The 24852-nt window shown below is 36.5% G+C and overlaps 6 protein-coding genes and 1 long non-coding RNA gene across 8 annotated transcripts; 5 read left to right on the top strand and 2 right to left on the bottom strand.

The window, feature by feature from the left end:
- The first annotated feature begins 819 nt into the window (after window positions 1-819).
- On the top strand, window positions 820-3952 carry LOC132171147 (DNA-directed RNA polymerases IV and V subunit 4-like). Its single transcript, XM_059582388.1, has 11 exons — window positions 820-929; window positions 1143-1234; window positions 1561-1638; window positions 1815-1877; window positions 1988-2086; window positions 2314-2425; window positions 2508-2585; window positions 2766-2799; window positions 2874-2942; window positions 3411-3525; window positions 3599-3952. Exons 2-11 carry the CDS (start codon window positions 1159-1161, stop codon window positions 3604-3606), a joined length of 732 nt encoding a protein of 243 aa, XP_059438371.1. The 5' UTR covers window positions 820-929; window positions 1143-1158; the 3' UTR covers window positions 3607-3952.
- A 662-nt stretch (window positions 3953-4614) lies between these two features.
- LOC132171172 (uncharacterized protein At4g26485-like) lies at window positions 4615-7065 on the top strand. Its single transcript, XM_059582417.1, has 3 exons — window positions 4615-5101; window positions 5237-5435; window positions 6661-7065. The coding sequence occupies exons 1-3, from the start codon at window positions 4831-4833 to the stop codon at window positions 6947-6949; spliced, it is 759 nt and encodes a 252-aa protein (XP_059438400.1). The 5' UTR covers window positions 4615-4830; the 3' UTR covers window positions 6950-7065.
- A 1725-nt stretch (window positions 7066-8790) lies between these two features.
- On the top strand, window positions 8791-10449 carry LOC132173081 (uncharacterized). The gene is made up of 6 exons (XM_059584656.1): window positions 8791-8903; window positions 9042-9158; window positions 9269-9382; window positions 9521-9631; window positions 9716-9832; window positions 10068-10449. The coding sequence occupies exons 1-6, from the start codon at window positions 8799-8801 to the stop codon at window positions 10218-10220; spliced, it is 717 nt and encodes a 238-aa protein (XP_059440639.1). The 5' UTR covers window positions 8791-8798; the 3' UTR covers window positions 10221-10449.
- A 1607-nt stretch (window positions 10450-12056) lies between these two features.
- On the top strand, window positions 12057-15801 carry LOC132171247 (E3 ubiquitin-protein ligase RGLG2-like). Of its 2 annotated transcripts, none has more exons than XM_059582515.1 (11): window positions 12057-12437; window positions 12517-13103; window positions 13572-13797; window positions 13905-14015; window positions 14107-14204; window positions 14426-14481; window positions 14563-14668; window positions 14764-14891; window positions 14982-15186; window positions 15374-15430; window positions 15506-15801. In XM_059582515.1, exons 2-11 carry the CDS (start codon window positions 12918-12920, stop codon window positions 15587-15589), a joined length of 1257 nt encoding a protein of 418 aa, XP_059438498.1. In that variant the 5' UTR covers window positions 12057-12437; window positions 12517-12917; the 3' UTR covers window positions 15590-15801. The 2 variants fall into 2 exon arrangements, with proteins under 2 accessions (XP_059438498.1, XP_059438499.1); XM_059582516.1 differs by having other exon boundaries at window positions 12858-13103.
- A 1011-nt stretch (window positions 15802-16812) lies between these two features.
- LOC132171395 (uncharacterized) lies at window positions 16813-17267 on the top strand. The gene is made up of 2 exons (XR_009439030.1): window positions 16813-16973; window positions 17052-17267. It is a non-coding gene; the product is annotated as an uncharacterized LOC132171395 (long non-coding RNA).
- Window positions 17268-17392: 125 nt separating this feature from the next.
- LOC132171394 (glucan endo-1,3-beta-glucosidase 5) lies at window positions 17393-20165 on the bottom strand. The gene is made up of 2 exons (XM_059582703.1): window positions 19637-20165; window positions 17393-18761 (listed from the first exon to the last, which is right to left on the bottom strand). Exons 1-2 carry the CDS (start codon window positions 20002-20004, stop codon window positions 17660-17662), a joined length of 1470 nt encoding a protein of 489 aa, XP_059438686.1. The 5' UTR covers window positions 20005-20165; the 3' UTR covers window positions 17393-17659.
- Window positions 20166-23176: 3011 nt separating this feature from the next.
- LOC132170795 (ATP-dependent 6-phosphofructokinase 2-like) lies at window positions 23177-24837 on the bottom strand. The gene has a single exon (XM_059581903.1). It carries the CDS (start codon window positions 24329-24331, stop codon window positions 23456-23458), a length of 876 nt encoding a protein of 291 aa, XP_059437886.1. The 5' UTR covers window positions 24332-24837; the 3' UTR covers window positions 23177-23455.
- Between the last annotated feature and the right edge of the window lie 15 nt (window positions 24838-24852).

Genomic DNA, 24852 nt, shown 5'->3' on the forward strand with positions numbered 1-24852 from the left:
CTTTTCCTGCAAATTAATAATTTAAAGTGAAATGGAGATAAAACTATTTTATGGTTTAGATTAAAATTTCACACTATTTAAATGATGTAATATCATGTATACCATTAAATGTTATAAAAATTTAATTTGAATGCGTCATCACCTCTGCAAATTTTAATAAAATATGACCTTGGAATTGGATTGTGCATTGAAAAAATTGATAAGAAGAGACAAATAATTAATGGATCTGAGCTTGGATTCTCCTTTAAACTAAAAAATAATTACAATTTACAAGAGACAGCAATAAGGTATGAAGTGTACCTGTTTCCTAAAATTAGGACTTGAGCTGGATTTCTACTTATAAACGCTTTTTAGCGAGTTAATGTACGTAAGTGAATCAAATAACTTACTTTTGAGTAATAATACCAAAAATTCATAAACAGCTTCTTCTTTTTTTTTTTTCTTTTTTTTTTTAAATCTCTTTATTATTATTATTATGTTTTGGATATCTTCATTTGAAAAGGATAATTTTTTTTTTAAAAAAAAATTGGTTTAGACATGGATGATTTCAATGACAATTGTTTAATGTATGAATAATACATACAGTATTTGGGATTCTCCTATAATTTGACTAAATATTCTCTCTAACAAAACTATAAATTCGTTCATAAATTGGATTGAAAGTAATAAAATATACTGAACTGAGAGACAAAACTGCCCCAATTGTCGTAGCGTTTGTCACCTTGGAAACCATGGGTATTATCGTCGTTATGGGAGAGATTAGAGACGCATTCAAGCCTATAAAAAATATTAAAAAAAAAAAAAAAAAACGCATGGGAAAACGGAAAAAGCCAATGAAAAGGGCCAACACATGGGTTTAGGCAGTGAAAGATAGGAAACCAGGTCTCATTTCCTCCTCCTTGGCGATCAGCCCTTGCGGTCTTTCACTGGTACCCTTTATCTTCTTCTTTCTCGTTTATTTATTTATGTTTAGTTTAATGGGTTTGGTTTTCCTTACTTTACGCCATTTTTGGTCTTTGCGGAGTTTTCTGAATTTGTTTTGTTTTGTTTTTGTTTCGTTTTTTTGGTTAAAGGGGTTTGTCTGGTTTCTATTATATGTATTACATTACTGTTAAATACAGGTGTATTATTATGTTTTGCAGAAAATAGAAAGTAGTAATGGAGAAAGGAGGAAAAGGGTTCTCTCTGCCCCCGCAAACAGCACGAAAATCTTCACTCAAATCTAACCCTCAAGGTCTTTTGTTTTGTTTCTGGGTGTTATATGCATTGCTTTGTATGAAAAGAAGAAAAAAAATATACTTGTCTGAATATGCCCAGTAAGTGGGGGATTGGATGGCCAAAGTGGTAGTACATTCTATTTAATCAAGTGAGTCTGTCTATGCCCAGAAAGAAAGAAAGTCATGGTCTGTCTAAGGAGAAGTTGTTATAATCCTGGCTTTTTTTGGGGTGTTGATGAGTTGTACCCATTGGTGCAGAAATCTGTGCGAAGAAAATATAGGAAATACTATTATTTAAAACATGCAATGTCGTGAAGCACCTGTTTTCTGTGAATTCTTTTAGGTGTAGCATCGTTGAAAGGGAAGGATGATAGCTCAACAAAGTCAAAGAGGGGAAAGAAAGTTCAGTTCAATTTTGAAGGTTAACGTTTTCTTCTTTTCCTTCAATACTTATTTTTGACCTTTATGATGGGTGATATATATATATATGCTAGTGATAAGTATGCTTATCTTCTGAAATGTTGAACAGTTGTTTGAATGAGACTTAAACATTAAGTACCCATTAATCCTCTCTAATTGGTGGAATTATTATTATAGGTTCACCCGAAGCTAATTTCTCACCAAAATCTGGTGGGAAGGATGAAACTACATTTCCAAAAGGTTTAATTTTCTTCTACGTTTTATTTGGCTGTTGCCTGTTTATTTTGATTACCTTCTCTGTGGACATCTATGATTGATTTCCTTTGAATGCACTGTTTTTGATTGTTAAGGCGATTCGAGCAAATGGGGAAAAAGTGACAAGACTTCTACTGGTGGAAAAAATTCAATTTCTAAGGAACCACAACCACTGGAGTTCAAAATTGAGCAGGGTGGGTACTTTGAAGAATGTTTTTGGTCTGAGGACATGATGTTTATTGCTAATTAGCCTATTTATGTGATTGATCTCTTGGTTGTTAATAATCTAGATTTTATGCTAGTATACTGTGCATGTTTTCTTTGTTTTGGAGAAAGTTATTTGTAGATCTATCTCTTAAGCTGGGGGTGTCCACTGGTAGGTTAATGCTGTACTGTTACTTGTTTTTAACAACATATGCAGAACTCCCAGAGAATGCCAAATGCATGATGGATTGTGAGGCTGTTGATATTTTACAAGGAATCAAGGATCAGATGGTCATATTAACAAGAGATCCAGAATTTAGACTCCCTGTGTGAGGAACAAATTTAATGCTTCTGTTATTGAATAGAAGTTCAATGTGTATTTCAAGTGTTACAATTGCTGTTTGTTTCCAGATCATTTGACAAAGGGCTGCAGTACGCCAAAAGGGGTGGCCATTACACAAATCCCCAGCTTGTTAGACAAGTTCTTGAGTATCCTTGAACTTTCTTTTCAGAGTTTTTTTTTTTTTTTTTTAAACTTATCAAAAAAGAATTAGTTTTGTATGTGTTTGTTTGTCTGTGTGTGTCCACACACACAATTTTATATGACCTATCACTGTTCTTGATGTGGCGTTTACCTCCATCAGTTGTTGAATTCTTAACTGGAATAAGGACTCTCACAAAATATGGTGTCACTGATGGCGAGGTCTCAATCTCAACCTGAGTCACTTGAATCTTAAAAGTCATGTAGTATTCTTATTGTCAATTTTTTGACTGCAGATATGCCTGATTGCCAATGTTTGTCCAGAATCTGTTGATGAAGTTTTTGCTCTGGTCCCAACCTTGAAGGTATGACATGTCTGGCTTTGTAATTTTATTGGAGAATTATATTGTAGATCGCTTACTATGCCAAGTCTTTGCTTACTATATTATTTCTAGTTCTATGTTTGACAAATAAGTAGAAAATTGGCAAAGGTGTTGCTCTCCATATTAATAACTGCAGAGGTAGAAGACTAGAACTAATATCAGGTTGAGCTGCTAATGTTTGATAAGTAGAAGTAAGCCGAATTGGTGGGCAGTTTATTATGACTATGGATGCAAAACTGATTTTATTGTGCCAATCATTTGAAAGGTGAATGCATAAGACAAATTGTTGATATTTCCTGACTTTGGGGCTTAATATTCATCTCATTCCCTTTTGAACAACTAATGAGCATGACAATCTTTCAGCTGTTGATAATTGTCATTGTCATAATATAATCGTTCTGCCAACTTATGATTCAACTATTGGCTTTCTGAACTAAATTTTTCCTCCAGCCTAAGAGGACTAAGCTCAGCGAACCCCTCCAAGATGTCCTAAGTGAGCTAGCTAAGTTAAAAGAGTCTGCTAGCTTAGAAAGTCAAATGGAAAGGGCACAAGTCGACATCCCTGGTAAATTTTTTATTTTCTTCTTGAACTGTGATGGCCTTATTTAGCTGTTATTCACTTAATAATCTTGGTGCAGATAATTAATGTTGGGCGCCTGGGAGTTGGGGATGGCACCGTAACGATGGAGTTAGCTTTGTGCAGACCTTAGAAGACATGCAGAAGTAGCCGCTGTGTTTTTTGTAACATGTTGTCGTCCTTGGTGTATAACTTTCTTTTCTTTGCTTTTCTCCTTTTCAATTAGAGATCCTTTCTGATGTAATTATTATATTTCCAGTGAGCAGCTTTTATCCTTGTGATTAGCTCTTATAAACTCCCCAACAAGAGAAAAAGATTGTGTATTGATTGTCAGAAATGTGGTAGATTTGGTTTGTGTTTTCTGATCATAATTATGAACAGCTGCAGCGGCAAATCAAACTTGCTACTTAACTCACTAGCTGTTTTATGGTTTAAGAAAATGCGCTCAATATTTCATGTCTCAAAGTGGAGCAAATGCAAATCTTGTTTTAAGTCTGAGTGGCTATTTATGTTTTCTTGCCCACCATGATTTTGTGTTAGAGATTTGCGGATTGAGATTCCACTGTGTAATCCAGAAATACCCATCAATTAAAATGAACGATCATGATCATTTCATGTAATCTACTTTGTGAAAACTTAAAACAATGTTTAGAAAAAACAAGACCTCAAATCCACTCATTTTCTTCCTCTCTGCAACTTGACCCCTCATTACCAACAAGTGGTCCACCATTGCATGGTTGCTACCCACCACTTTTTCGGTGTCATTGGGGTAGTTCGGCCACTTTCAAACCATGTGAGTAGTTCAGCATCAACAATTATGCTTTAAAACTACACTTTTCTTTTTCCATGTCTTGCTGTCATAATATGAACCATTCTTTTAAAAAATGAATGGTCAGAAAAAAGGTGTTGTATCTTAATGCAATACCTTAGGAATCTCAATCCACCGGAGAAGTCGCCTTTATCCCCATCATTGATTCCTTTGTAAAACATTCCTACCGAGTCTTGGGAACATTTGAATCGACTGTTGTGTTGTGTCACTTCTTTGTATTACCAAAAGAAAAGAAAAAGTGAATACTCGCATCAGTGTCTAGGCATTTATCGGTTATCAGAGGAATTGGACTAAAAAATACGTACAAGTAGCGAATGAGAAGGAAATACGAAAACGCATTTGAGTCAGTGATGGGCTTTTTCACTTTTGCTTTTGGTGTAGGCGTGTGATTTGAATAGTAAAAGGCACGCAGGAACAAAGAAGAGACCCTTGGGCTACCAAAAGCGTTTCTGTCCGGGAATCTAATGGTAATGGAGAACGAAGAGGAATACCAAGAGGTAATAATTGAATCAGGAAAGGACCAAGAGGATGATGGCACAGAAGATGATGATGATGATGATGAAGATGATGATGATGACGATGACTTGGATAGAGAAACAGAGAAATGGATGAAGCACTACTCATCCAAGCAGAGAATATTGTTGGTTGGAGAGGGAGACCTCTCCTTCTCCCTATGCTTAGCCAGAGCATTTGGCTCTGCCCGCAACATGGTTGCCACTTCTCTCGATACTCAGGGTAAACTGCAGACCGACCATTGAAGCTTTTACTTTTTTTTTCTTCTTTTTTTTTTTTGTGAACATTTTAGAGATTTTATTAGTGGGGTTTGTATAAATATAGTCCCTTTTTATGTATTTACTTGACATAATTCAGAGGATCTAGCGAAGAAGTACAGTTATGGGATAGGGAATGTGAGGGAGCTGGAAGAGAGGGGCTGCTTGGTGTTGTATAAAGTTGATGCCCTGGAGATGAGCCAACATTTCTTCCTCAAGACTCAGAGGTTTGATAGGATCGTCTACAATTTCCCTCACGTTGGATTTCTCTACCCCGAGGATAACAATTGCCAGATCAAGTTATGTTATCTTTCTCTTCTACTTCGTTTTTAAACATTTACTTTACCATCATCTAATTTTTCATTTTATATGTCATTTCTCTTTCTTTTAACAGAATGCTTGGGAGTGTGTATCCCTCTTCTTGTTTAGCTGTCGTGTGAAATGAATTGACAATAGGGAGAGATAATAAGTTATAAGGATTTTTGTAGATATTGTTGAAATTCTTAAGAAATTAAAAAGAGTTAAAAAATATATATATCATTAAAACTCATATACTCACATCAATTTGATGGAATTGAAGAAATTACTTTGTGGGGATGCTACACCACTCCAAATCCCCTAATCCTCTTTATCCCCTCCCCCTCCCAAAAAAAGAAAGACAAAAAATCCACACAAGGAGTGTAACTCCCTCCCACTCCTTCCTCTCTCCTTTCCTATCATCTCCCTCCGTCTAGTGTTAAGGCTTTAGGACCAGTTATCTAGTAGCTGGATTCACATTTCATCAGTACTGGAGCATAAAGCTATGAACAATAAGGAAGATGTTCAAAACAGCAAACACAACAACTCATTGCCAGTCGGATGACAATGCTAATGTCCCCGCCCTGCCTGTTCCCCACTAGCTGGCAGTGAAGAAATTCGTGGGCCTAACTCATCTCATAAAACTGGTTCAATAAAAAAGGTTGTCAATCTCTTATAAACATGTTACAGGCAATGTGGGATTATTCCTCAATACCCTCCCTCACGTGCAGGCCGGTATCTTTTCGGGTCTTTGTCATGGGATAAGTAATGTGGGCTCTCATTTGTCCTGTGGTAGGCTTTGATACCATTAAGAAATTCGTGAGCCTAACTTATCTCATAAAACCGGTTCAATAAGAAAGGATTGTCAATTTCTTATAAACATGTCCAAGATCTTGTCCACAAGCAATGTATGATCATTCCTCAACAGGCAGGAGATATTTTTGTGTATTTGCTCGGAAAAATAAGAACACAGGATAGAAAGAAGCTTTTCCCTTCTTTGTTTTTCTTCTAATTATTATGCCTATATTTAACGAAGGTATGATGCGATCATTTCTCATCCTCTTCAGTACGTACAATACCTTTGATGGAGATTTGTTAACAACTCTTCTAATTTCATAATTGTGTTGAAGTTGAACAAACAAATCATAGATTCATAGGGTAACTTCTAATGTTGTTTGATAAAATGAGAAAACACAAACTGACGTGAATTCAATGGCACTGAAATAGGTTGAACAAGAGATTGGTGAAGGGTTTTTTGAAGAATGCTAAAGTTCTCTTACGGAAACAAGGAGGGGAGATTCATGTGTCACACAAGAAGGGTAACCCTTATGACAGATGGGATTTAGTGAAGAAAGCAGAGAAGATAGGCCTCGTTTTGCATGAAGTTGTGCCCTTCAGCAGGGATGACTATCCAGGTTATTACAATAAGAGAGCCCATGGTAGCCTTTCCGATGCTCCATTTCTCCTTGGGGATTGCAGAACTTATAAGTTCCGGCTCTCCCCTCAGTTTGCTTAGAATGGCTACTAGAAATTGTACACTCTTGTTGGATCATGTTTGGGACTTTTTAGAAATGTCCATGTTCTCTTCTGGAGTAATCTAATGCTTGTGAAAATTAAGGGTTGCTCCTCCAATGGAAATATTTGGTAAAAATCTTACCTATCACCATGTAATTATTGGCATTTTCTGAGAACCACCCAAGAGTGGAAGGAAGAATTTTGCTAGGTCTTGCGCTGAAAGATACGTAATTTATCCAAGATTCTAACAATTGCCAAAAAATATAAAATAATTTACTAATGTGTTGTCTAATTCTGGATTATATTGATTACACCCATCCATGTGCAAGTTTTGATTTCGGGTTTAGGATATGTATGGCTTACTCGTCCTTTTTCTAATATTTAAAATTGCAAAATGATATACTTAGCAATTTCATGCTGCATTCCTTGCCAAGATATTGAAAGCAGCTAGAATTATGGGGAAATTACACTTAAAAGGGGAACTCCTAAGCAATTTGCAATGTTCCTCCGAGCTTTAAAAAGTAATTGTAATGTAAGTTCTAATGTATAAGCCCTTTCAATTACCCCTCCGTTAGCAAAAATGGCAAAAAAATAGGCCTTTATAAAATAAAAAATAAAAAATAAAAAATGTGAAAAACAAGTTTGGCCGTGGTTATCCCTTTTCTTTTTTAATTTTAATTTTAATTTTTTAATCTAAGGGCATAGTTGTATTTTTATACAATTTATGGGATATAACAAATATTTTATATGTTAGCCATATATTTAATATATATGTTGACGAAAAATTTTCATAGTAGAATTGTTTGATAATGACGGTTTGCTAAACAAAGCCTGCAGATTGTCGGATAAAGTTCTTAGGAAATTGCTGAACAATTAATCTATCTTAACAAGATTGACTTTCCAAGAAATTTTCTAAGTTGATCGAGACCAAAATATTGTATTTGCGTACTCGGCTTGTTAAAGCCTGTGAAGTGCCCTTTGATGGAGGTTTGAGGCCTATATATATCTATCTTTTTGGTGCATGTGATCTTGTTGTATATATTGAATCATTTCATAAAATCGGTTCTATAAGAGATGGTTGTCAATTTCTTATAAATATGCTCAAGACGTTGTCCACAGGCAATGTGGAATCCTTCCTCAACACCCTCCCTCACGTGCAGGTCAGTATTTTTCCTGATCTTTGTCACGGGTAAGTAGTGTGGGATTCCTGCGATAGGCTCTGATACCATAAAAGAAAGCTACTATACTCGTACCTTCATCTGTGAGAAAATTCTTCACAAAGATCTTAGTGCTAGTTACATTCCAACTCAAGATCAATGTGCTAATATCTTCATAAAGGGTCTTATCTTCCTCTCGTTTTATTTTTCTTTTCCTTAGAGGCAAACTCATGGAACCAATAGAGTTTGTTTTAGATTCAAAGACCACTCTCTAGCATTATCTCATAGCCCACTCTCTAATATTATGTTGTTTTTATCTCTTTCCTTTAGTGTTTTAGTTGTATTTGTTCTACTTGTTTGTATTGTATTAGTTCTCCTAATTTGTAACAAATTTGGATTACAAACTTGATTACAATTATAACTCTTTACGATGAGAACGAAGTTGAGACTTCATTCCACCAAAAGCAATTTTATTTGCTTTCTTTCATATATATATATATATATATATACACACGCGCTGAAAGGAGACAATCGAGCAAAGGTAAAAGTTGTCTAATTAAAATCTGTGTTTTCCTTTCTATCTTGTACGTGCTTCTTGTGTGATTGTACATACTCCTTTTCAACTTATATGCATGGTAAAACTTGAAAGTTGAGATCATATTCAATGATTTTAGGTGGTGATCGATCGAATCAATGGGAAACGGGCAATCAATAAGGGTGCGACGCACTCCTTTTCGCTATCACCGAATTTCTCCTTCCAATTCACTAAACCAACCTCTGCTCGATGACGACAGCCAGGTACGGAGTGGAGGCCACCGGTTAATAATATTTGTCATCTTTGTATTTGAACTCAACGACAACAACAACACAAATAATAGTATTGCTACCTAATTAAGGAAACATTTATTACATGTCCCATCCCATTCCCATGTGTAGTCCATGCTGCCAAACCTTCAACTTGAAGCCCATCAAAAACAGAAAGCAGCTTTGGAGAAAGAAAATCGTGATCTCAGGTCTGCACTCTCCAGGCTAGAATCCAAGCTCCAATCAAAGGTTATCTTCTCTTTCTCAATTAATGTATTAATTAAGCAAGAAAAAGAAGTAACAAACAAATTAAAACCATCAATGATATGATTTTCCTTTATTTATAATTAATGTTACAGGCCACTGAAGCCCAAGGGAGAAACACCAGCCTTGAGAGAGAGGTTAATGAACTGAAGAGTCAAGTATCAAAGCTAAAATCTGAACGCCAAGTACTTGACAAAGCTCACAAATTTGTGAGTGGAATTTTCTTTTCGATTCAGACTTTCTCTTTCTCAATTAATGTATTAATTAAGCAAGAAAAAGAAGTAACAAACAAATTAAAACCATCAATATATGATACGATTTTCCTTTATTTATAATTAATGTTACAGGCCACTGAAGCCCAAGGGAGAAACACCAGCCTTGAGAGAGAGGTTAATGAACTGAAGAGTCAAGTATCAAAGCTAAAATCTGAACGTCAACTTGACAAAGCTCACAAATTTGTGAGTGGAATTTTCTTTTCGATTCAGACTTTCTTTTTGTGTTATGTAATTAATGACGGTTTTGATTTTTCCTTGTTATGGAAGAAACAAGAAGAGGCAATTGAGAAGCTAAAGAGAAGCAATACTGCTTTGGAGGACAAAGTTAAGAAGCAGTCAGTTACCACTATCTCTGAGATGAAGACTGCTTCATCTGATTCACATGTATGTTTTCTATTAGAGCAATACTATTTAGTAGATTGTTATTCGATTTTTGTTATGCAATTAGAATAATGCGACAGAAAAATAACCTTTAAATCAACAAGCTAGGACTAGTGTTACGTCATCTCAATCATATATAAGTCTAGTAAATATCATTTATCTTACAGTTATAGCTTAGTTGCTCAAATATATGTCAACCAGCTCTCAACACGCTCTCGTTTGCTTTTTGGTTTGGAAGGCACAAGTGTTGTCGGTTGCAGTGGTACCTCAAATTGAGACAGCAACTTGGGAGAAAGATGATGTTGAGATAGCAAGTACAGAGAATGATATTGCTGCCTGCCTTGTCGTTCTGATCTTGTTAGTGTCTATTCTCATTGGCATCAGCCTGTAATTTCCCTGATCAGAAAAAACGGTGGGCTTCCTGATTCGCGTGTCGATGCATGGTTTACACTTGCCATTAATTTCTAAGGGTTTGCAAGAAAGTGTATTTTCTTTTCTTTTTTCCTTTTTTTGACGTAGTCTCAATGTGGAGACATGTGCTTAATCAACAAGGTGTGATGTTTCTGATCTATTTTCAATTGTCTTCCTCCTCATTTGCTTTGTAATTTCCTTTGGTTGATTCTCTGTGTTGCTAAGCATTTTGTTGAATTTTTCTTATTATGGAGTGAACACCTTCTTTGATTTTTTTTTTTAACCCATTTATTTGATTATCTTGTTTTTTTCTAAAAAAAAGCAGTTTCAAGATGCTGACATTTATATCATGAGCATGGATGAATAACATAGGACGACCAAGTCCATCCACGAGGCAGCAACTTGGTGTTTTTTCCATTGGACCATGATACATCCCAATCAATGAAACTTAAGAACAGGGGCGAAATCATAAATTTTTTATTAGAGAAAGTCAAAGTATGAATGAGAAATATATATATTGGTGTTTTTTCCATTGGGGCATGATACATCCCAATCAATGGAACTTAAGAACAGGGGCGAAACCATAAATTTTTTATTAGAGAAAGTCAAAGTATGAATGAGATATATATATATATTGGTGTTTTTTCCATTGGGGCATGATACATCCCAATCAATGGAACTTAAGAACAGGGGCGAAACCATAAATTTTTTATTAGATAAAGTCAAAGTATGAATGAGAAATATATTAAATTTATATATATATTACTATCCAAGAGATTTTTTTTAGGAGGATTTTTAGAAACTGAGATATTAGATTTTTTTGGTTTGAAATCGTTTGCCTTATAGTTACCCTGCAATTTCGCAAGGGTAAGGTGTGTTTATAAATAAAATCCTGTGAAATCTGGTTGAAGTAAAAATTATTTAATAATAGGTTTTTCAGAGGTATTTGGTTCTCACCACAAGAAATTTGTTAATAGTCTAAACTTGGTCTTTAAATAGACTTACATGATAGAATAAGATAAAAACAAACCCTAATCATGAGGTAATAGCAAATCCTATCATGACAATTTCTACTCTAATTATAATAATCCCTACTCCTACTTCATCTTCTAGTGATAAGATGAATCAAGGGAGTCTCCTACTGTAACAGAAAATTGCATTAAGAAAGAATATCCAAATGAGATAAGAAGATGGGAGTCGTTACAAAAATATTTTTGTATATTTCAGTATATATCATGAGGTGGAGATCATCAGATATTAGGCTGATTATGTGAGCTGCAATATGATCACATAGCTGTACTGAATATGATATTTAATTAATATTTACTTAATAATGAAGGACCAATTCATGACGACACCCTGAGGGCGTCACTGACTATGTCACGGTAGTTGGCGGTTGGAATAATGCTAAAAAATGCCTTGGTCAGTCATATGATTGATTTCTATTCCAATTAGCAGCACCTGTTGTGCTGAAGTGGCAAGTTGTGATTGCACGCTTTTAAGTCCTTCTCTAACTGCAAAGTGAAACGAGCACTGCATATTAAAAAGAGTAACCCTAGACATTTTATTTTTTTATCACATAATTATCCCACAATTAAGCTAATCTTGCAGTTCCAAGTAACTTCTTGACGGGACAATGAAATAATTACTTTTGTATTAGCCTTCACAGATATGAACGGCACCAAAAAAACAAAAGACTGCATTTTTTTTTTCTTCTTCTTCTAACATCACCATCATCATCCTTAATAATATAGGATAGGTATGAATATTGTACTGAATGTAAGGTGTTTACATCTGATGCCAAGAAATTCTTGGGAAGGACAAGTTGACTTTTTGTCTTTTAGGGGTCCTTGTTCCCAAATTCTCATATTCAAATTGGCCAAAGTTTAGGAGCTGTGTTGCCTGCACAGAAATTTCTTTGGAGGTTGCTAGTCTTACTTGGGCGTTTCTAGATGACTAAGATAGTCCTCAGTAGCTTCCAAATGAGTAGTTGGCTTCGGCTATAAGTCAAGTCTCTTGCTTTCGTGGTGATTTCCATGAAAGTTAGATTCTCTAATGATATGAAGTTCTTGTACTTTCTCTTCATTTCGGTTTAGTCAATTGACATTTCTATATAATTGAGTTTTTCTCTTTTGTTTTTCTTCATATAGACCATACTTGCCTCCACTTAATTCTTAATATCCCTCTGTCCTCACAGGTAACACTTTCGTGAATTCTGTACTTCAATTTGTTTTTTTCTCTCAGCTTTGTTTGCTCATGTATGGCTTGCTCCTCAGGTTGGCTTAAAACACACGAAATTGTTGTTCTGATGGAACTAGAAATTTGTTAGTGTGCCTTGTTATGCTCTTTCAGATTTCTATTTGTCTTGCAGAAAATCTTGTATAAGTGATATATGGGTGTTAATATCTTTTTTGTTATGTTTTCCAATACTATTTTATGGCTTTCTGTTCTGAGATGTGATAGGCAATGTTGTATACGATCTTGTAATTTGTTTGAGGAATTAATATGTAGCAATGTATGCTCCCTAAAAATGCTTGCTAATTCAAAAAATTGATCAAATAGAGATGGTCAATAACTCAATGTGCAGTTTGTGCCACAAGTAGAGGGCCTCTAGCAGCTTTGCTTGGCGGAAGAACAATATCAAACTTTTAAAGCAGTAGCAAGTTAAGACGTTACTATGGGAGGGAAGCCATCAAGAGACCACAGCCAATGCTACAATCAATACCGTGTTGGTTCTTATGCTTCTCCATCGAACCTCGGCTCTTCATCCTCTTCTTATTCTAGGAATTATGCTGATTATGACTCAAGAAAGTTGCAGTCAAGGTACCAAAGAATTGGTGATGACTACCACTCATTGGAACAGGTATTTATGCTGACACATTTCATGAAAAGAATATTTACATGCATCTCCTAAGCTTTCTTGTAGACAATATGATAACTGGAAAATTTCTGTAAGCACATACGTGTTTTGCAGTTCCATTGATAATTGTACTAAATGCAGCATAGATTATGAAATGGGATGAGACTTTTATATAATTGCTCAAGGATCAAACAGCTTGAGCTTCTAGGACATGAGCTAATGTTAACAACAATAACAATACGAAAAATAACTTCAATCATGAGGCTTTCTCTTCTCACTTTCATTAAAGTACACAAAAAATGGTCAGGGAGTTGTATCTAGCTGATATTGTTCTTAGTGTATGTATTACAGCTCATAATCTGCTATCATAATTCTTATTCTTACTAGTAATTGCTTTGATTGAGCTTACTCTTGCTGTTGCTTAAAGTCTGTCAGCAAGCTTGGATCCTAATATGTGAGTGTACATTATAGGTGACACAAGCTCTTTACCAAGCTGGTCTCGAATCTTCCGATCTTATTGTCGGTATTGATTTCACAAAAAGCAATGAGTGGACAGGTGCACGATCCTTCCACCATAGGAGCCTGCACCATCTTGGAGATTCCCCAAATCCATATGAACAGGCAATATCAATCATTGGAAGGACACTTTCTGCTTTTGATGAGGACAATCTTATTCCTTGTTATGGCTTTGGTGATGGTCAGTGGGAACATACATCACATATATGTGCTAAATCTCTTCTGTCAATGTGTCAGTTTAACAGAGCTCGAAGCATAATAGTGTAATCTTTTGTCATGCTTTTGCAGCAACTACACATGATCAAGACGTTTTTAGCTTTTATGATGATAGGCAATGTAATGGCTTTGAGGAAGTACTTTCTCGTTACAGAGAAATAGTTCCACATGTACATTTATCTGGTTGGATAAATTATTCTCCGAACATTGGTTTTTGTTCACTTTTCCTTGCAGCAATTTCTGTTGTTAAAATTGTTGTATTCTGATATGACAGGTCCAACATCTTTTGCTCCAATCATTGAAACTGCTATTGAAATTGTTGACAAAAGAGTTGGTCAGTATCATGTTCTTATGATCATTGCCGACGGACAGGTTAGTCGCATGACTTGTATTTCTTCTTTTTATCTGAATGCTGCACTATAAGTTTCTCTCCTCTGCCTGATTGGAAGTATCTTGGCAGATCCAGTAGAGATTTCTTTTAATCGAACTCGTAGCCGGAATTCACAGTCTCTTTTTTTTTTTTCTTCCCTATGCCCCCTTTTGCGTTATGGTCCTCTTAACCTGATGTTCTTGATTATAACATGATATGCAAGGTTATGGCCAGAAGTCCTCAAGAGCTAAGTACCATCAATGCTATTGTAAAAGCAAGGTTGGAATATTACTTGAGCACCTTTCATATGGAGTGATTTGTCTCCTACAAAATCTGAAGGGCTTCTTATCCTTTTTGTAGTGAATATCCTTTGTCAATAGTTTTGGTTGGGGTAGGTGATGGACCATGGGACATGATGCACCAGTTCGATGACAACATTCCATATAGAGCTTTTGATAATTTCCAGGTTAAGGAACCAAATTGGGTAACTCATGCAACCGATTTTTGTCCATGTCTAACTAGTTTTTCACTCAGGTAGTTGGTTTTTTTTTTTTTATGCAGTTTGTAAATTTCACTGAAATCATGTCGAAGCAAGTCCCTGCATCCCAGAAGGAGGCAGAGTTTGCTCTGGGTGCACTAATGGAGATACCATCACAGTATAAAGCTACAATGGAGCTCCAACTGCTGGGGTATTGTCACTAGCATACACTTTCACATATGAAATATTAGTTAGGGAATGATAGTATTGAGAATGTTTACCTTCTTACTATCTCTTTCAGCTGTCAAAGAGGCACTCCTGGGAAGCTTCCCCTCCCTCCTCCAGTTGGGATTCTTGGGAACCCTTCATCGAGTTCTTATCCAAAGCATATACGACCAAGCAGCAATGAACACAGTAACAGATATGCATGGTCAAGCAGCAATGAACAAGGAAGTGGATTTCATTATGCTTCTTCTCCATATACAGAACATTCTTCACAGAATAGGGTTGGTTTCTTTGTTTTGTATTCACACACACTTGTTTGTTGGTGAAATAGTGAACATAACTACCAAGATAAATTTTATGTTTCACATGTCAGCTGGAGGTGATATGTTGAATCACGACCATAAGATTTCAATTAACCTCTCTAGATGTGAGTTCATATTTCTTCATAGTCCTTTTTTTGCTATGCAGAGTTGTCCTGTGTGTTTGTGGAATCAAAAAGATCTTGCATTGGGATGTGGACATCAGGTAATCTAAAATCAAAACTGGGATTGACATCGACATGTTTTCTGATCAGCTCTAACTTATTTCTATATTTCGCAGACATGCTGTGATTGTGGAAGAGATTTAACCTTCTGCCCAATTTGTCGTGCCCACATAACCACAAGGATAAAGTTGTATGACTGATGCTGTTGTTAAGCAGCCATATATGGGACTGTATGGAATTAAGCCTGTTGGTAGGCTTCTAAACTATCATCTACTTATATCAGGGTTACTACTTTTTAGCTAAATTTAAAGAACCAAATGATCATAGGATTTTGATTTCCTAGAGTTAAATCTAGGAAATCAGAATCCTATGATCATTTGGTTTAACATATGTCTATAAGAAGCTTTTAATCTTTCCAACTCGATTACAAATAATATATGAAGTCAGTTGAAACAACGCCACTTGAGTGTTAGCACTAAGCTCGTAACAGTTCCTTGAACTTTTCATATCGTGAACTGCTGTACACCTTCATGGTTAATGGAGGCGAGGTGGATTAACCAGATGCATGTGGAGGAACGATGCATCTCTGCCACTTTTACAGCAGCATATTGCACCATCCACGAAGGTGAATTATGGACACAAAGTTTGAACTCAAAATTTCTGTTTTAATACAATACTGAATTAATAAGAAATGATGAATTTAATTATTTTATTAATATTCTAATAGGCATTACCTTGGAGATACTTGGAACAGGAAAAGAATGCAATTAAGATTACCGGATGGTGTTTCGTATTGAGAGATCGATTTTCAAATGATATTGACCATATAAAATAGTTCCAAACCAATTGACTGCCTATTTTACATTGGACTCTCAAATACTCGGTTATCAAGCTTTTACTTGTACCTAAATGGTAGATAAATTAACGCAAAAGATACTAGATTCTGGTTGCTTGAACTGCCAATAAGGATCCAAAGAAAGAAACAATAAATATTGTAGTCTAGTGATGTATTCAACTCATATAGCCCAACTGGTGCAAGCAAGACAGACATGTTTGGCTTATGCAGAAAAATGACATGACCAACCAGGCAACCATGCAGTTGAATTTTTACTCGAGTATCATCATATCTTCTTCTGAATCACTTTCCATATTTATCTTAAAAATGATGCTGCAAGGACACCAAGAAGGATGAGGATGAGGTTAAGGGTTTTGATTCTAACAAATTGAAATAAAAGATATAGCCAAAGCCACCTAAGTCCACAATGGCAGACGCAGTTGCATTTAACTGTACACAGAAGCCAACGCTTCTTGAAGGGACAAAGGACAATATGCCCACTTGCTATGTTTTGGATAAGCATCACATGCCAAGACAGGGAAACACTAGTATAAATAAGATGTAGGATTGGGAAGGGATGTCATGCACTATTTGGTCATTCACTCTGAGCGTGCAGAAGATGGTGAGAAAGGAAAAATTGGTTATTGCTCTTGCATGGCTCCTGGTTATAATGGCATCCATGATCATGTTAGCGCAGGCGATGCAAGGTGCTCGTCTGCATGCATTTGAGCATATAGTTCATCCCCAAGGTAAAGTCATTAATTGTCTTTCCTCGTGATTTTCAGTCAGTTTTAACACTCCTACTATAACCGTCATGATTTTTGAAGGTTGTCGCTGCTGCTGGTTCATTTGGAAGCCACTAATCCACTGTGGAAAAGCATGTTGTGAAGATGGATGTTGCCCTTGATGCATCATAGAAGAGTTATGGTGTTGATGCTCATCAAATAAAATTAATAAACTTACGTTGGAACAGCAATGTTCAGCATAAAGTTGTAACGTTTCTTTTTTGAATAAGGAGGTTCTCTGTGAACAGTTAAAGATTCGGTTTCTGTATCCAACAATAAACTTTTACTTTTAAATTAGGGATGTCTTGTAATAAAAAGATTAGTCACATTTACGCTACCACCCTAAAAAAGCTAATCAAGCTACAATTTGAGCCTCTAAAATCACTTATAAAACTCAATCGACTTAGTAACATTGCAACTTTGATATACAAATATATCTATTTCGAATAAAAAGGAGAGGTAGTGTGGATATAAATAATTCAATACATAATAAGCTTTAACTTTTTCGCTCACGTTATACAACTAGTCTATCAGATACCTGGAATGCTTTTGAACCTTTCTAATGAACTATATCGTATTCTATCACCTATGTTTAGCTTTCATAACTTCAGAAGAGGGAACTGCGAAAACCCCACTAAAGAAACCTCTTTTCAAATTACGAAGACCCAAAACCCCCACAGAATCAAAACCCAAGGAATGGCCCACCTACAAACTGGTCGAAAACTTGATGACTTAACATCAGTGACGCCCACAAGAAACCTACAATCACCAACAGAAGGGTCTAGGAAAGTGACCATACCAAGCCCATCAAAATCACAGCTCTGCGCATTTTGCATTTGCAGCTGATAGTAACTGTTGAATGCATATGAGATATTTCCCTTTGCTCCAATGCCATTACATGATCCCCCATAGTTAAGTGTGGTGCAATCTGCAACACCACAGGCAAGTTTCATGTGGTTCGTCACATCAGACAAATCTGTTGATGGATTTGCCACACACCATCTAGATGGGAGATACTGAACATTCTTTGCATTCTTTAACAATCTGTTGCCCAAACCAAGGTTTAGTGGATATTTGGCTTGGCCATCAAAGGAAAAAATACCCCAATGTCTCTCAAAGGCTCCTGGAAGTATGCTCTTCGCCCCTTCATCAAGTAGGCTGAAAAGATAAATATCCATGGGAGGGACACCTGGCCTCAATGGAGTTCCTTTGTTACTTAGAACATGATTTATGAGCCCTTGATTGAAAACCCTTGCAGCAGTGAGATTTGCACCAATGGCTCCATCTGTAGGCCAACCTACCTCCCCAATGACTATGGGCATCTGACCATATCCAATTTTGTTGAGTGCTGCAACTAAAGTGTCAAAATTTCCATCAAATGCATTGTAGTAAACATTGGGTCCATCAGTAACAGCATGAGTAGTCCCCTCAAAGAATGCATAGTCTTGTGGGAAATCCGAGTTCCCGTAGAGGCTTAGGAATGGATAGATATTTACTACAAATGGGGAACCAATTGTGTTGAGGAACGAAACAAGTTGTGTCATAATTTGGGCCAGTTCAGGTCGGAATGCCCCTTGAGAAGGAAGATCGGACTCATAGGCATCGGCATTGCAAGGGACTACCAACTTTACATATCCTGCAAGATTTGCTTTGGCCAAGGATTGTTGTATGTTGAGCAGAGCAGGCATGACATAGGACTCATATTGACCTGAGTAACTAGAAAGGAAGGGCTCATTTCCTACTGCAACATACCTGTCATGACAAGGTAAGAACTGAATAACTTGTTGGAAATTTGAACTCCAGATAAATATAAAAATTATAGTTTTTTTCTCAGATATATTAGCAATTTTGTATATATAGATACATATATAATATTACAAGCACATCTAAACTCCAAAAATGTTTTAAAAAATAGAGATGGTAGAAATTTGTCTTCTGGAATAATATCTGCTGTCACTTAGCTTTCATAAGGGAGTGGAGTTGAGAACTCCTCTTGAAGCACTCAGACCTATCAGGTTTCTTGATGGTGAGATTTCGGAATAGGCTCCATAATTAAATCAGGGAAACATGGATATACCTAACTCGCAGATTATTTATATCACTAACCTCTGAGGATACTCAGTTACAGCATAATTTAAATCCCCAGCTCACAAATATGGATACGTTATGCAGTAAAATATATGAAAGGCAGAGGCTATATATTTTGTGCTAACAATTTCAACACCAAAATTCAGACAAGACACTGCCTTGTGTAATGGACAGTTCTAAATCGAAGATTACAAGCAAATCACCATATGAGCCATTTCAAATTTCATCAGCAGAGCTAAAAGGACTAAGAATACTGTAACTCAATCCCACAAGATGAAGGGTACTACAAAATATGGGAAAGGTTAATGCTTTTTACTTGGCTGCTTAGAAGAAATAGGTAGGAAATAAACTGAAGCTAATACTAGTATTGTGCTTTCTTAAGGTGAGTCGATTATCCCACTTCTGGTAACCAAAACAACAAAAGAAATAAGATCCAAAAAATCAATCTTTCTGGACTTTCACTTTCCTGCCTTTTTTTTTTGAACAATCACACACGACCGAAAAGAAGAAAAAGAAGCATAAGACGAGTGCGGCGATACCTGATATCAATACCACCTTTACCCGTATATCTGGACACGTTCTGGCGAACCCACAAATCAGAGGCGACAGTGGATGAGCTGAGGGAAGCCAGCATCTCATTGGGAATTCCAACCATGACCTGAATCCCAGACCCCATGAGAGCCCTCATAACATCTGGCTCAGCTTCAAAAAGCTTCACTTTTTGTACCCTATTGTCGTTGAGGAGATCCACCACAGTTGAGGGCTTCAGCCTGTGGAATGAAATGGTTCCCCAGTTCACTCCAATGGCAGATTCTGCCTTTAGATATGAACTTACAATGAGTATCAGAGAAAGAAGATCTGCTGCTGTGAATCTGGCTCTGGGCTCAAACATCTTTGTCCGACCCATTCATTCATTCATACGTTAAATGTTTTATCTGAGAAGTTGTGTCACAGTCTCGGAGTGGTTGTTTCCTTGGCCCAAAGAAGAAATAAACAACTCTTTGAGGGGAGAAGTGAGAAGAACAGTGTGGGGGGTGTGTAACCACTGAAGAGGAGTAAAGTGGAAGAAACTCCTAGATATCATCATCTCATTATTACTACCCGACTGATACATTCATTTCATGGGGAGATTTATTGTCAAAGACAAAACTACCCTCCATGATAAGTCGGCACCATGCCAAATGGTCCAATGAATGCCCTTCTTGCGTGTGTGCCATTATTCTTTTGGGGGAGCAAAGGGGACCTTCACTTGTTTTACGCAAATTATACATTTATAGACGAATGCGCACATGATGTGACATTTCATCTATGTTGTTATTAGACAGCGGGGCCTTCATAAGGATCACGGAATTGGATTGCATCTCTATCAATTTCTTCTTTTTTCTTTTTTCAAATTTATAGAGTCGGTAATGAAACTTATTTGATTAAATAAATTTTAAGATGTTCGGTACTGAGTAATTGTAAAAATTTCTCATGTGTTCCTTTTGAATCACTTTAAGAATTATATGATTATTATAAAATTATCATTTGATTAAAATTCAATAATGATTAATCACAAGTTCAATGATGATTTTAATATTCACATCATTCTTGGAATGACTCAAGAGGAACACAAGATGGATTTATAGCATTACTCTCGGTCGGTCACTAAATTAGACAGATAAATTTCATGTACACTCCTTATATGTTGTGCCCAAATTGTTGAAAATCCTTATTTCATAGTTATGATTGTTTGAATTACATTTCAATCATAACAAATCTTGATTCACGCTCGAATTACCTGCAATTCAAGCAAATTAATTGTGAGAAAATTCAATTTTAACTTGAATTACATGTAATTTAAACAACTAATTATTAAAAATTGTTTATTAATGTATTTATCATGTTTTCCTACCACTCTTATCATCAAACTTGGGTTGTAAGGGTAAATCTAAGCTTAAACCCCTCAAATAATGAAAGGGGCATGCCGTCACTGTACGTCTTTAGTGAGGAATAATTTTATCAGGTAGTGACCGACTTTCATGTGGAGTATGTAATATGGGTGCACCCAGTCGACCGCATCTCCAACGTGGGCCGGGCTGTAGGGTGGTGGTGAGATGACGCCTAAACTCTGGCGCCATGTGTCCATGCCTGCTGTTGCTGCTTTGCTCTCTAATTTGTTGTTTTGCCCATTTGAGTGGTACAAAGTAACAAAGTAGAAAGCAAGTGCTTGCACATTTCACATTCAACATAATTAATAACAAGTTGATGCGCTTCATTATGACGCCATGCCATATTCATGCTTGTCTCTTTTTAGGTCGTCATCATCATCTCAAAACTCAACCTACCCGACTGTTGAGGTGTTCAGATTTGCAATAGACAAGTGGACTTCTCTCTTCTTTTCTTTTTTCTGTTTCCTGCAGCTGCTATTATAGTAAGGAAACAGAAAAAAGTTTTATTCACAAATGTTTTTCAAATAACTTGAGCAAGGAAGAATCGAGAAAGCAACCGATTTTCTGTAAGTTGTGTTATTTGTACAGCTCTAATGGCCGGGTCTTATGGACGTGCATAAAGTTTATATTATGAAACCATATAATAATTATGTCAGACTTTTCCCTTTTAAAGAAATCAATGATAGACATTAATTTTATGCACAAAAATATGAGCACTAATTATAATCTTCTTCCTATATATTCATCTATGCTTGATTTTTTTTTTTTACAAGAGCCCTAGGAAGGATCCAAAGCAGCCCATATACATGTAAACTAACAATCTTTTGAAAGGAATGACATGTAACATGCAACACCATGTCGCATGTTGGCTTTGTCAGGTACTCGTCAACACAGCTTTAGAGTCCTCTTGTCTCCTCTTTACAAAAAGACCCATCAATGGAGTTCTGAAGGGCAGTACCTATATGGCTATATATATCAAACACAGTTTGGAGCAAACCTGCCCTGGCCTCGCCATTTGCCAAAGCAGATTGTGCTTTTTATCTTTATCTCTGCTATATATTGTTTGTTACCTAATCTTATAAGCATCCAAAGGCAGAGGTAGCAACTTGTCTAGATCGTCCCTAAATTGGTTCCAGAGATCTTCTCGTGGCGTGGAATGTGAACTAGATAGATGGCTCCAATTCTAAGCCATGTTCGTGATAGCAATTTTTTTGTTTTACTTGACATGGCAAGCACCAGATTCTACATAAAAGGGAAGGCTGTTTCTCTTTGCTCTTATTTTGTTCATACCTTTGCTTTTCAACTTTGGGAGATTTGTAAAAGTCGATGCATCGTTTTTGAAGGCCACATAGTAAACAAATTAACAAGATATGAGATTCCTGGCCATAAAAGCATTGGGTTCCCTATCTTTACAGAAAGTGTGTGACACAGCAAGATGATAAGCAGAAATATTATTTGCAGAAAGAAAGGAAAGATTACTGGCGATTCCTAATCAAAGAAACCTTTTCTTTTTAGATTTTACAATTTATCTACTTATAGAAAAGAGCATTTGGTTGCCAATTGCCTTGTTTAAAATTCATTTTGAGTCACCAGTCAATGCCCAAAACTGCTCCTATGACAGCAGTTTTCGCACAAAGTAGGAGATATGTATGACTCGAGAATCCAACCCAAAATACCACCAGTATTGAAAGAATAATATCAAGGTCACTTTTGGAAGGCCCAAAAATGATTTAGGTATTCCTATGAAATAATTATTCCTTAATTTGGTTGCATGCCTTGCACCACCATTACCGGATAATAGTTATTTTCCTAAAATTTAGAATAGTTGTTTGTCTAAAAATGATAAGAAAAAGCCATTCGCCCATAAATAGAATAACCATAAAATTATTTTTCAATTTGTTTTGGCACAAAAATAAAAGACTATCTATATTCGTCGTCTCCGGCCACTACTTTCCGGCCTCGCCTGTTTCTTTTTTTCTTTTTTTTTTTTAATCCTAAAGTCATATTTATATTTGTGTACATTTTATGGAGGTATAACATACATTTGAGGCGTTAGCCTTATAATTAAGTTTGCAGGATAGAATAACACTCTACATTAATTGCAACTTTTTGAAGTTTGGAAGACATGCATTGTAAATAGAGTAGTAGTGGGGGTAAGTGTAGTTTCTCCAAGAAAATATCCATCAGCTATATATTTTTCTTCATCCGATACTTCACAAATCAAACACAGCCACAACAGCACCAAAAAAACTAACTTTTCTATTGCTTGTATTGCTACCAAATAGTAAAAACATTACCAGCAAGCAATAATCTGAAACCTGATGTCCAGTTCAATAGGCCATAAACACTCGATCGGTGAGAATCACTTTAAGAGACCACAAAGCCTGGATGAGACACTCCTTAACGAAGAACCGCGTGGTTCAATGTTTAGTTCCTCACAAAATCGGGCTGGTTGGTGACAGATCTGACCCATGCCCATTTGTGGTCTTTTATGTCAACTTCATTCTTAGCCTGTGCCACCTCCTCCAATGGTATATAGGCATAGTTTCCATTTATAGGACCAGCTACAAATCCAGTGTACCCTGCCATAATCCCATGAATTGCCGAGTGTGCTAGAAGTGTACAGTACAGGTTATCTGTAGAATTTGCAGGAACTGCTCGTATCATGTATGTTGGATCTATGTACTTTACAGTGAACAACTCATTTGGATGGTCTCTTGTCCACCAATTCTTTAGCTCTGACTTCAACCACCCACCAATGTCTAAGAAGACAGGGTTCCCAGATTCATCCCTCTCCTCCTTCTGTGCATCAGTCCTTGGTATCATATCCTGTCCAGCCCCTTCAGCAACTACTAGTACCGCATGCCCATTATCCTTCAGCCGCTGCTCAAGAAATTCAAACAGCCCTCCTTTTCCTTCCAAGTAAAACTCAGTCTCAGGAATCAAGCAGCAGTCCACATCGCGGCTGCTCAATGTTGCATAAAGGGCAATGTGACCTGTGCTTCGACCCATCAGCTTCACTAGCCCTATTCCGTTAACTGCACTCTGAGCCTCCACATGAGCTGCACTTATTGCTTGCTGTGCCATTTCTACTGCTGTCTGGAATCCAAATGATCTGTCAATGATTCCAATATCATTGTCTACGGTTTTGGGGATCCCAACAACTGCAATATTCAGTTTCCGGCAACGGATTTCATCAAATATCTTCACAGCCCCACGCATTGCGCCATCTCCACCTATGATGTACACCTGTTTATATGTATGGGGATGAGCAAATGGAGGAACCCCATTAGACTCATCCATGCAATATAAAATATTTGAGCTACACAAAATCTACCACAATTGGCAGCTGAGAATCTGCTTCAATTACAAGAATATAAAACTTAATTATAATGTATTACTGTACTATTCAGAAAAGATGAGTTGCTAATATGAGTTGTCTAGCAAAGCCCCATACAACCTGGGTAACAAACCACATGTAGGAACAAGGCTCCTTAGAAATTATTGGACCTTCCAGTGAAAATTTCTTTTGGAAGACTTGCAATAGAAATTATTTCCCTCATTTGCTCTTTTCTTGCTAATTACACTGTTAGGTTATGTCCCCCATTTTGTATTATAGTTAGTGAACTATAGTCCCCCATTGTTTTATTGTATGTACTGCTAGGCTAGTCAGCCTCTATATATAGGCCCCTCCTGTATAGTTTTCACTTTTCAGTATGATTCAATACAGTCCTACTTTCTACAAGACATGGAGGATGGTTATTGTTATATCTTATATCACAGAAGCTGAGGGTTATTTGCAAAAAGAAGTGTCAAGGAAGATT

The sequence above is a fragment of the Corylus avellana genome, chromosome ca2 (assembly GCF_901000735.1).
Source record: "Corylus avellana chromosome ca2, CavTom2PMs-1.0".
Lineage (NCBI taxonomy): Eukaryota > Viridiplantae > Streptophyta > Magnoliopsida > Fagales > Betulaceae > Corylus > Corylus avellana.

Bases quoted from the DNA above. Each gene is read 5' to 3' on its own strand.
- LOC132171147 (XM_059582388.1), top strand. From the start codon at position 1,159: ATGGAGAAAGGAGGAAAAGGGTTCTCTCTGCCCCCGCAAACAGCACGA. The intron at 1,878-1,987 runs GTTTAATTTTCT...TTGATTGTTAAG, and splicing joins TGAAACTACATTTCCAAAAG to GCGATTCGAGCAAATGGGGA. The intron at 2,586-2,765 runs GTATCCTTGAAC...AACTGGAATAAG, and splicing joins CTTGTTAGACAAGTTCTTGA to GACTCTCACAAAATATGGTG.
- LOC132171172 (XM_059582417.1), top strand. From the start codon at position 4,831: ATGGTAATGGAGAACGAAGAGGAATACCAAGAGGTAATAATTGAATCA. The intron at 5,102-5,236 runs GTAAACTGCAGA...GACATAATTCAG, and splicing joins CACTTCTCTCGATACTCAGG to AGGATCTAGCGAAGAAGTAC. The intron at 5,436-6,660 runs GTTATGTTATCT...GCACTGAAATAG, and splicing joins GATAACAATTGCCAGATCAA to GTTGAACAAGAGATTGGTGA.
- LOC132173081 (XM_059584656.1), top strand. From the start codon at position 8,799: ATGGGAAACGGGCAATCAATAAGGGTGCGACGCACTCCTTTTCGCTAT. The intron at 9,159-9,268 runs GTTATCTTCTCT...TTAATGTTACAG, and splicing joins AATCCAAGCTCCAATCAAAG to GCCACTGAAGCCCAAGGGAG. The intron at 9,383-9,520 runs GTGAGTGGAATT...TTAATGTTACAG, and splicing joins TTGACAAAGCTCACAAATTT to GCCACTGAAGCCCAAGGGAG.
- LOC132171247 (XM_059582515.1), top strand. From the start codon at position 12,918: ATGGGAGGGAAGCCATCAAGAGACCACAGCCAATGCTACAATCAATAC. The intron at 14,892-14,981 runs GTATTGTCACTA...TATCTCTTTCAG, and splicing joins ATGGAGCTCCAACTGCTGGG to CTGTCAAAGAGGCACTCCTG. The intron at 15,431-15,505 runs GTAATCTAAAAT...TATATTTCGCAG, and splicing joins CATTGGGATGTGGACATCAG to ACATGCTGTGATTGTGGAAG.
- LOC132171394 (XM_059582703.1), bottom strand. From the start codon at position 20,004: ATGGGTCGGACAAAGATGTTTGAGCCCAGAGCCAGATTCACAGCAGCA. The intron at 18,762-19,636 runs GTATCGCCGCAC...TTGTCATGACAG, and splicing joins AAAGGTGGTATTGATATCAG to GTATGTTGCAGTAGGAAATG.
- LOC132170795 (XM_059581903.1), bottom strand. From the start codon at position 24,331: ATGGATGAGTCTAATGGGGTTCCTCCATTTGCTCATCCCCATACATAT.